The 11,728-nt window shown below is 40.7% G+C and overlaps 1 protein-coding gene across 1 annotated transcript in view; it reads right to left on the bottom strand.

The window, feature by feature from the left end:
• Positions 1-343: 343 nt before the first annotated feature.
• Positions 344-11,728, bottom strand: part of CAMK4 (calcium/calmodulin dependent protein kinase IV) — a 171,320-nt gene continuing 159,935 nt past the window's right edge. Inside the window, exons 8-11 of the mRNA XM_068423710.1 lie at positions 10,086-10,161; positions 5,688-5,814; positions 3,393-3,545; positions 344-508 (exon numbers count right to left, since the gene is read on the bottom strand). Of these exons, the coding sequence (XP_068279811.1) occupies positions 344-508; positions 3,393-3,545; positions 5,688-5,814; positions 10,086-10,161 (521 nt within the window). The remainder of the gene's footprint in view (positions 509-3,392; positions 3,546-5,687; positions 5,815-10,085; positions 10,162-11,728) is intronic.

Raw genomic sequence — 11,728 nt, 5'->3', positions numbered from 1 at the left:
TACTTCCATAAAACCAAACTAAATAGTATTTTGTTTCAAATGCCATCTAGAAACACTGGATAGATGTATATGAAGTATACGTATTATGGTAGGTAGTTATTCATCCCCATATTTTTACCTGCCGGTATTACTGCAAATAACATTGTTTCCATGACATGCCTTATGGAACAGTTTACTATTTTCATAAGCAGTCACATGCATTGAAGGTAGGATCACCAGCCAGTGCATTTGGCACCCCAAAGCAGAACCAGAGAGGCCAAGCTTACGAATCTCTCTTGCTGAATGACAAGTTAGCTGGTGTATGAAATGACAGATCTCAGCTGAAACAAGGAAGCACATTGACCTAAGATATTTCTTCTGGAGCTGCTTCTGCTTCCTGAGTGGGTTTCTCTTCGGGTTTGTCGTCATGGATAGGAGATGGGTTACGGCTGGGCTTGTTGCTATCTTGCGCGCTGTGACCGCTGGCGCTGCCAAGGCGAGTTGATGCCACCACAGCTTTTACTGCAGCCTGAGAAAGAGAGGATCAAACAAACATTCCTTAAAGGACATGGTCTGTCAGCACTGCAGCCTTAGCATCATCCTGTTAGGGAACGTAACTGCATTTAGTCTTCATGATAATGTCACATTTGGATACCTGCCTGGGCCTGGACAGATTTAGAAGGCCACCTGAAATACCAGATTGAGGTCTAAAATTGCTTCTTTCACAAGGTTGGCCAACATGAACAAAATTTTTTTTTCAGCTGCACATGCTGCATTTCTTTTTTAGAAACTGCTTCAGATCTCCCATGTTGAAGTTAGCTGGCAAAAAGAAAGGTATCTTCCATCATAATAATAACAGTATTATCACTGATTATCCCATGAAAAGTTCACAAAAGGAAACTATATTTATCACTATTGCATTACTGCATATGCCAAGCACAATGGTGCAGAGCATAAGGGCAACTTCCTATGTATAAATAAAAATATGCATTAGGGATAGGTTCTCATATCACATAAAATGTCACAAACTGAAGACACACATTAAGACAGTTATCTTAGCCCTTGCCTTGAAGAGTTTTATTGCCTGAAAAAACAAACATACAGAGGTGAGGAAAAGAAATACTAATCTCTGTGTATGACAACTCTATTTTTGACTTGGCTAGCTTTTTGCTTAGGCATCACAGAAGAAGTGGGTCTGCAGGAAGGGATGAGGAGTATACCAAGTTTAGTGGATGGTTTGGAGAGGTAACCATGCAAAAAAAAAAAAAATCAAAGAAAAAGAAGGTCCTAATGGAAAAACAGACTACATAAACATTGGCAAGAAAGAAGAATCAGCTATTACAGAATTCAAAGTCAAAGTACAAGGCATAACCCAATAAAAGTGGCAATAATTTTGAAAGTAAGAGTCTAGACCTCTTAAAGGAAAAATTACAGACATTAGTGTTGAGAGGACTTTGGACAACAGATTACAAACAGCAAAGCCCACTCAATGATATTATAATGTATAAAGATACTTTTAACATAATTTACTCTCACTAGCCATGTAGATGTTTATGAAACAAATTCAACAAAATCTATCAAAAACCAAATAATGACTGGGAGCTCTAGAGTTATTCTACAAAAATATGTCTTTATGTAAAGAAAGGCTGCTGCTGGTCTTGTATGTTGGGAAAGAGAGGATAATTTTATATTATTCTTACTAACAAGACAACAACAAAAGCATGTATTCACTACCTCGTCTTCTGCTTTCTTCTTATTTTTTGGAGAGGAACTAGTGGCCTAAAAATTTGTGGTTCATTTTACATATATATGTGTAAAACTATTAACTCAGCAACGACTGCTAACTCTAGATAATTCTCTTAATAATTGGAGATTTGGTCATTTATCTTTAATAGAAAAGTAATGAAGAAATAAACTTATAAAAAGCAACAGCTTTCAAACACAGAAGTATAAACTGGTTGACTACAGGGATCTAAATAAAACAGGCTTCAAAAAAATCTTGCTCGTGATCTAAGGTGTAAAAATATAAAGAGAATCAAAATCAAAACATGCAAAAAGGGCACGCGTTTCTTTGTGACGTCTTGGGCAGGGAATGTAACAGCTCACTCAGAAATAATGACATTTATGACTCTGCTCATGCTTTGAAATAATTTTAACATAAAAACGTTGCATGGCATCTTCAGTGAATACACGGCAATCCTGATGTAAGGCTACAGAAAACTTTCTGAAGAGAACAATGTTAATAGACATGTTTAGTCAGTTCTGCATGGGCAAAGCATCACTGTGAATTATATCTACGGAGTCTGAGACCTTTGTAGATGACAAAACTTTTTTCTTTGCCCTGTAGTGATTCTCTGTCACAGTTCCCTAATAATACTGAAAAAAATGAGCAGAAACTAAGCTAAGGGTCATTGTTTGTGATTTTGCTTTTGCATGGGGGTTGTAAAGCTCTCGGACAAGATGCTTTTTACTCTTATTCCCCAGGGCTACAAGGGCAGCTTCACTGTAGCTGTTGGTAATAATTTCTGTGCTGAAGTATCCCTGGAAGTCTCTCCTAAGGAGACATAGATCTTTATCAGCTGAAGAAGGGATTAGGGGAGAAGAAAGTTTCCTGACATTATGTCAGTTAGATGCCCAGCTGCCTGCCGTTTGCACCTAAAAATATTTCCCCGCTTTTTCCCATAGTAGATATGTAGACTAGATGGTAAAGGAGCATACTGGTGACTCAAAACCTAATGTTGTTTTCAGCACATGTCCCACCTGCACTCCTGCCTTGCAGCACTTCATTTCCAGATAATGAATGCTATTGCACATTTGCTCTCAGAGGTACTTGGAAATGCGTGTTTGGGGCCTGTTAATCTCAACCCACACATCTTATGGACCTACGTATCTCAAACGTTGACTCTAGATCATACAGGAGGATGGCTTAAGCTCCTGCTTTGTACTGACAGGTATAGAAACTGAGGGTGGCTTACAGATCAAAATATGCTATAGTAGATAAAATATCTTTAAGATTTATGGATGCTCATGAAGAAACTACTCAGAATTTTGTTCTTTCTGGTCAGTACTCTAAGGATGCACAAGCAGTACAGGACAGACAGATGGACAGAAGCAAGAAAGGAAGAAGGGAAGAAAGGAAGGAAGGAAGGTAAGAAATTTTTGAAAGCTGTGCACGTTCTCAGCAGTTCTGTCTGTGTAGATAGAGTTTACACTCAGCCTCACATTTTTATTTGTTTGGCTGCAGACATCAACTAAATCAGCTTCAACATTTTCATCTTCATCAGTCATCTTAAATAAAAAGCTTCCATACTACTGTGGAATGTTGTCCTGAGAAGTGTAGAAGGTTTCTGTAAGGCTACTAGTTTAATTGCATGCTTTCATAGCCAAAAGAGAGACTACGTCCAGAGACTTGCCTTAAGTTTACGCCGGGCATTGAATTCTTGAAGTTTCTTTTGTGCATTGTCCATATGTGCAAAGTTTGCTGCCTTCCCTGTGACCCATGGGTGCTGCAAAGCCTGTAGAGTGGTGAGGCGTTTCTTGGGGTCTAAGACAATCAACTTTTTAACCTGCATCACAAGGAAGAAATACAGAAGACTGCTAATCTTATTCTTAATTTACATTTACTGAGCTTTGCATTTTGGGGCCTTGGTCTTGGTTTGGGAAGCATCTTAGTGAAACACATTCTAAGAAATCAACAAGAATTTGCATTCAGGTCTGTGCACATTTTTTTGTTTCTGGCATTTCTTGGTCCTCCATAAATAACACCTGAATAAGACAGCCACTAAGGGAGAATAGAGGAGAAAAAGAATCAACCAGTTACCAACGTTTGTAAGAGTATGCATCAACGCAGCTGGCCTGTACCTGCAATAGGTTGTTGTATGTGTGAAATGTCACATAAACCCTAAGAAATTCTCTATATACCCCCAGCCAGACAGGTCTCTTAGCAGTATCCCCACTTCTGGATTTGGACAAAGTTTAAAATGGATTAGAAAATTTAAATTCTAGTGTATGCAACTCATGCAGACCTGTACCATGTAGTCACTGCCATGTACATCACAAATGAAACTTCTTTCAGTCACTGTAAAACCTCATGTACGCATGAACTAAAAAGCACTGTATAAGTATTTATCTCTTAGCACACTCTGAAACTAATGCTGTTTATGCCATTCTTTCTGTTATTGAGACCAGGGAAGCTGCACTTCTCCAAACACAACAGTAGGACATTTTTGGGAACAAGGCACTGGGAGTGGAGGTGGTACAAACGGCTGGGTACAAAGTGTGTCCAGTCAAGCTGCATTTCATTGGTTCTGCCATATGTCTGGACAAGTGGTGTTTTTAAAAAAAAGAAGGGTGAGGATGGAGTAAAGCAGTACACGGATGGTACTCAGCAGAGCCACACTTATGCAACTCTCCTGACTGCACACCCTCTTGGAGCAGAGTGCAAGTGACGGCATAGGGCTCCACCACTGCTATGTGCCCAAGTGTGAGGAGAGGACTGCCTTTAGGGCTCTTTGAAATTTCCCTACAAAGGGCTATCAAAGAAAGACAGTGCCCTGAAGTGGGTGCAGGACAACAGGCATCATGATGAATACCTGCTGCGTGTCCACAGAAGATGTCAAGTTGAGCAAATCACTTCAACTCAACACCCCAGAATTGCCCATAGCATGGCTTTTGAGAGCCATGGGCTTCATCCTTATCTACAACTTGCTATACAGTACTCAAACCTGAAACTCTGAGCTTTACTGTAGCAAAATGGTAGGGACCAGTCTGGACCAAAACTCTCTGTATACAATAAAGGAAAAGCTTTGCTGCTGTTTATCTGGGTTTTGATGATACAAGGCAGTAAATGGTATTCTTTTGACCTCTGAAAAACTTCACTTCTAATACACCAACAACAAAGTACTTTGAACTTCTACAGTCCTTCCATTTGAGGCAACCTGAAGTACTTTACAAACACTAATTATGTAGTATTTTATGGCACAGTTTGTGTAATTATGCAGTAATATGGAACTGAGCATTCATGTCTTCAGTGCTAATAACTGAATTGTGCAAGTTATTGTTGACTAAAAATCAAACTCAAGCATACCTATCTTTGCAGATCAGTATCTCCTGGAAACAATTTACTTTATCCAGTAACAAAAGAATGCAGCGCAGATAGCATGCCAGCCCTTGCATTTTGCTAATGCACAATATTTAAAAGTAATGAGTCTTTCCTCATATACTGAGAAAAAGCTTAAATGGACAGAAAAAGGCTGTCAGAAGAGGTGGGGGCAGGGGGGATTCAGTCCTTTTTATATTCTTCCTCTACAGTTCAGACTTGAAAACTGCATAAAATACAGGGCCTGTTTCTGCGTTCCCCTGAAGGTGGTTGCCCTGTGAAGAGGAACAATGAAACACCTTAGAGCTAGCATGAAAGGCAAGCATACATGAACACTGTGACAGCTGCCAACAATCTCTGGCTTAGTTCACAGAAGGACCTGAACATCCATGGTTTTGAGTGCAAAATTACAGCACTAGACTAACAGGGGCTATTTAACAGCACCATAATATACCAGAGATAAGAAGAAGAAAAGCAAGGAGCCATATGAACAATTAGTTAGCCAATTATCCTGCCTCCACACCAAAATGGACTCTCTTTCTCAGTGGAAGTGACACTAGCTAAACTCGTATCAGCAAAGATACTCCAGTCTCATTTTTGCTTTACTTACTAAATCCTTGGCGTTCAGAGACACGTCATCCCACCAGGGGGACACAAAGTCATATTCACAGTTCAGGATTCTCTTAAACATGTACTGATCTCCCCTTTCATCATAAAATGGTTCAAAGCCACAAAGTCTGCAAGAATAAAAAAGAAAGAAATTTATCAAAGATTAATTAGTCTTGGGTTGTTAGAAACAGTTCCTGGTATTATTTTGCCCTACTTCGTGTCCCGCACACCACTTTGGGAAACCAGACCTGGATGTACTTATGAACACCTAATTCTGCAGAGCAAAGCAAAATGTGGCCTTACGCATTCATAGGCACTGGGAAAGTCTGATCAAATTGTAAATTTTTCATTTTCACATGTCTGTAATTGGAACTATTAATATAGGGACTTACCATAACAGTAGCCATGCAACAGCTAATATCTGTTTACCTTCTACATGCCAATAAATATTTTCTAACAGCTCTTTGCTCTGCTGGTCTCAGGCTGAAGTCCCTTGGACTGTTTAGTCATTCCTCAGTCTTAAACCTTTGCTCATCCCTGCTCTCTTCTGTGAGTCTCCTCCAGTTGTATGTCTTTTTGAAGTTGGTGCAAACACCATTCAGCGTGGGCACACCAGAGTTGCAAATTAGCGTAATGATGTTTTCTATTTTAAACTCCATTTCTTTGCTAACAATTCCTGACCTTGGATCTGCTTTGTTGGATTGTTTACAAGCACAGAGTTAACATGTTCACAGAGCGATTACCAGAATCCCTGTAACTTTTTCCTGAGGGATAGGAATTAGCTGAGGAACCACATTTTACCTGTGAAGTTACCAGTTTTTATGTGTCCAGTTAGGACTGTTTTTTGATTATGTTCATCACTGTATGTTCTTTTATCCTATCATCCACAAAACATAAAAACCTTTGGCAGGTTTTAGTAATCAGCCCTCACTTTTACTTAGGTAACCTACATATTATCAAGCAATTTTGTAATCTCACTAATGACTGCATTTATGAATATATTGAATAATACAGATCCCAACACAGATCCACACTGCTGGCCCTGGGGAAAGCAAACTCACAGAAGTGGTTTCCATTTATATAATGTCCTTTTTTGTTGCTTCTTTGCACTTTAATCATGCCTGCACACACAAACAGATGTTTTAAAGTGAATTTCCTATTCAACCAGTAAGTGTTCTGAGCTAAACAGAAAGTCTATCTGCTACTCTGCCTCCAGAAAAATGCCGCAAGCAATGAGAGGATGACAGGAAAACAAAAGCAGACCATAAAGAACAAGACAGCAACAAATCTAGAAAATTTAACCTTACATTTTAACTTGTTTTTATATTTTTAAACCCAATCAGTGTGCTTACTGTCCTGAAAAAGGAGATAGATGTACAAGGAAGAAATGTGTTTTTGGGAGTGGTGTGTAACCATGGGTGGAACAGCTGCATCACTTAGCACTGCTGAAGAGGAGAAAACCTCCACTGTAAGCACATTCTGGGCTCATTATTAATTTCCAAGTCTGGCAGAAATAGATTAAAACACAAAGATCCAACCTCCAGATACCATGTACTTCAGTAGGTGGGAGCTGGTCACAGTCCCTCTGCTGCTTCCCTCCTGTTTGCCTGCCTCTCCCACCACTATTTCTGAGCTTGCTTCAGGTTGGCTCCTATCCCCATGGAGCACCTTTGCTGAGTGGGGTTGCTGGGCCACTAACTGGTTCAGCCAAAACTGGCTTCTGGATACCAGGTAACTGGTGACATACAGTGAGACCATGCTTAAGGCGTGCTGTGGCTGTGTTGGAAGCCTTCTAAGTGATTCTCTATTTACTCCTGAAAATATTTTCATCATAACTTACTTCTATCACCTATTGTTATTTTATTAACAATTTCAATGGATATGCTTCTACCTAAAAAAAAAAAATTCCATTTCAGCAGATTTTTCACTAGGCATCAAATTAGATGAATACTACTAGAGGTGTGATTTCAAATTACGTAAATTAAACCAGTGTAAGACCCAGCGTGGCTGCTCTTGATTTCATTTTATTAAGAAATTTCATTTTATTATGCTGATTCATTTTAAATCAATTACCTACCAAATAAAGAAAAATCAATGTAAACAGCTTCAAAATCAATTAGAAATGACCAGACAGTGTTTTGTGGCCTTTTAAGTAAGTTAGTAGAAAAACACCTTTCATTAAATCTAGGTCCATTACTACAGGCAAAGCCTTGGAAAGTCCACGTTGTATTGGTGAGAAAACACAGTTTTGTGCACATCTTCTGTAGCATGGTAGTTGACTCTTACATCCACTCTATTTTGGAGACACTTACAGCAATGTATTTTTCTGACTGTACATAAGTACATTCCCTATACTGAACTACGAGACTGAGACATGCGACACTGTCCTTTAGGCTGCAGGATTAATGAATGAGTTACTATACACATACCTTTCTGGTCTCAGCTTCTAATCCATCAGAAATGTTGATCTGCAAAGCTTCACGCTCAACAGAAGAGTTTTAAATGTGGAATATTGTTAAAGCTACATGGAAGAGATGGCCAAGTGGATTTGACTAGCACCCTTTTTGCCTGGCTTATTCCTGTAGGTCAAACTGGATTTCAAGAGGGGAGGAGGAGAGGAACAGAAGGAGGAAGAAGTAGAGGATTATCTGTACTGGTGGTGTCCCACCCAGAGCAGGAGCTCATGAGCTTCTGTTTACACCAGTGCAGAGGTTTAATGTGGCTTGGCAGCATCTCCTGAACAGCTGGAAGGTTTTGAAAGGCTGCATGTAGCAAATGCCACTCCATATATTCAAATAGGAATTTGCTGTGCGTTCTCGCTTGGAACTTGCCTACACTTAAAAGCAAGTTCTGCTTAAGGAAGGATGTTAATATCAAGTGAGACAGCTGTCCCTCAATCTCTGAATAACTAGGCAAGCCCATGGCTTAATCTAGTTATTTTTGTAAAGGGACAACAAAAGGCACCTCTCCAATCTCAGGGACAGCCTGCTGGCAAATTTCACATCTCTCTGCCACGTGTGGACCACTAGAAATGATCACCTGGCAGGCAATATCCGAGGTGTGATCTTCTACAGACTTGAACCAGGCCTTGAGACAAAGATTCATGTTTTAAAAGGAGCGGATAACAAAATGGCAAATAGGAATATTGTAGCCTATTATTTACAGGCACCTGAAAGGAGATCTTATTTGAAGTTTATGTACAGAACAAAAGATGTTTTCTCATATTTCCATCAGAGTGTTTATATATCCTTACAAGTACTTTTAGTATAAACCCTAGAAAATATAATTCTTTCTTTGCAAAAGACAAAAAGAAAATAGTTGCACTATTACACATTGTATTTGCTGGACACAGTTAAAGAGTCCTAGAAGGCGAAAGAAAATAGCCCGGGCATATAAAATCCGCCATATCTTTAATGTATATGTGTAAAATCCTGTTTTCTTCCCATAAAAGGCATCCTGCGAGTATCGTATACAACTACACAAGCCAGCTTATCATCAGTGTTGCCAAGGGAATAAATGAAGTTATTTATTCTTCCATAAACAGAAGTATCAATACATCAGATACAATTTTCCCTTCTCAATAATCTTCCTTTGAAAGCTTCCATCAATACAATAAACTAATTACAATGCTTACCAACTGAATTAGGACTACCCATATTAAGAAGCAGACACAAGTGCCTACCTTTAGACACAACTGTTTGAAAATTTTGGTCTACAGTTGCAACTTCAACTGTTTAAAATATGTATGACCAGCATCACTCACAGCCCTCTGTCAACAGTGCCTCTGGTTATCTTGTAAGAAGTGGAACACTTCAGCATTAATCATTTAACCCATTGGACTGACTGGCAGCAGAGAGTCCAGGGCTGTTCCCTGCCTCCTGACTGAGATGCTGTGAGACAGCAACACTGACACTGCAGCCGAAGCTGTAGCAGTGTCTGTGGCTGACACAGATGGGGCAGCTGCATTTGGGAATATTCACAGGCACTGGGAAACTACTGCAAGCACCTTAACTTCTCCTTGCCCCCTCTGTAGCTGAGGAGCTACTTAGGATCGTAGTATATCTCACAGTTTGTGTGAATGAGAAAAAAAACATATGATGCTTTCTGATACTTGTATGCTTGTTAGTTTTGCTTTCAGCAGCTTTGCTGCTATTCATTCACATTGATAGCACGATTCCATGCAGACCTTTCTGCTGTTCAGGAAGAAGTGTTACATATATCAAATACATAATCTGAGTGTTTTGCCATGTTCCTCTACGATTTGACATACTTAAATAAGATCAGGAATTATCATAATTAAAGTTCAGGATCTCGTGTTTTCCAATGGCACAGCTCATAATGTCATAAAAACCCGCAGGTGCTCACAAATGAACCACTCCATGGCACTGTCTGCACTTACAGGATGTAGGTGATGATCCCCAGAGACCACATGTCCACCTCAGGGCCATAGGCACATCCCCGTAGTATCTCTGGTGCTGCAGATGATAAAACGCTTGTCAGTATGATGAAAGTCGAATGCAGAAATAAGTGTCACAAAGTCAATTTAAATTCCATGCACACTCATGTCTTTTAAAAAGTTAGGGCCTGCTCCTTTAAGCCCTTAATTAGGCAAATGATTCCCTTCACTGAGTATAAAGCAACAGAACTCATGTCCAAGCACAGCCAGAACAAAATGAAAAAAGGACTTTGGTTTCAAACTGCTTTTTAGGTTTGTGAAAGGAACCACGGAAAGCTACAGCAGCACTGGAGCTGCAATGTGACAAAGGAGGCGGTACTTCTACTCCAGTATTTTACTTATTTACTTGGAACTTTATTTGGGCTTTATTTTGGTATTCTGTTTTAATTGTAAGTAAAACCAAGACCATTTCAGGCAACTGCTTTTGCTGCAGTGTGGAGCAGGCAGTCTCGGGGGCCTCCAGCTCTGCAATGGTAAATCTCTGCCCAAGCAGCTTGACAGACACCTTAAGGAAAGCCGAGCAGACTGATGTATGCCGCAGACAGTGTCTGTTGCTGCTGTGTGTGTCTAAATGTGCACGGTTGCACACTCAAACTGTGACGTGCCAACCTCAAGCACACCCGGCCCCCGTGCCCTCAGGGCTTGTAGCTCCGCGTACCCTCAAGGCTTGCCTCCGACTGGGCAACCCTCCTTGGGCAAAGCTCCTGAGGTGGCAGGATGAAAATGCAACATCTCCAGAGGAGGAAATGGAAGTGCTTGATACCGGGGGAGGCAAGACCTTTCCCTCCTTCTCCTTTTGGCCACAGACAAAAATACCCAACTAATTTGGAAAAAATAATTAAAAAGACACTGCTGAGCCACAATTTCACGTATCAATAGCCCTTCTCAGCAACCATTGTATCTGTATCAGTATCCATCGGATGTACGGGATGGCAGCACAGTCCCTGAGCCCACCGGCTCTGTGACGCACGTGGGATGTTTGCCACATTTCTGGGGCATAGTGGACTGGCTGCATCTATGCGCATCAACGCTGCAGCACGTACGCGTCTCTTCACCTTCCCACATTACACTTTCACAGCCATGAGCAGCAGGGCCAAGAAGGGCTGGGGCTTCCCGAAACATATCACACCTCCTTGCTCAGCCTGTAGCTTTGGTTGTCCGTCTGGACTGACCCAGGCTGCTGACACACTCCTGCTTTGCTCCTAGCCTGTGGGAGGTCCCCGTTGGGGCAGCTAGCTTTCCCGAGGAGCGTGCTGATTTTAATCAGAATATATGCAACTCCCTAATGGCCTCCAGGCAGCTGACTCAGACTTCTTCAACTTACCTGAAGGATTTACCATGCAGGGAACACATCAAGCATTTTTACAAAGCATTACTATAGAAAGCAAAGGACATTAATCACTAAGTTTGCCACATACCGCTTGCACAGCTGGCAGCTGGGCAAACACCTGCCCGTTTATGCATAGACTTTCCCTGCTTCCTTATTCTTCTGCTAGGTAAACTGATGAACAGAGAGGGGCTGTTTTGAGAAGGGACAGTAGATCCCAACTGATTTTAACTCAGGTCAACCCGTAGCTAACAGGACA

The sequence above is a fragment of the Nyctibius grandis genome, chromosome Z (assembly GCF_013368605.1).
Source record: "Nyctibius grandis isolate bNycGra1 chromosome Z, bNycGra1.pri, whole genome shotgun sequence".
Lineage (NCBI taxonomy): Eukaryota > Metazoa > Chordata > Aves > Nyctibiiformes > Nyctibiidae > Nyctibius > Nyctibius grandis.
This window is presented reverse-complemented; position numbering and strand designations above follow the sequence as displayed.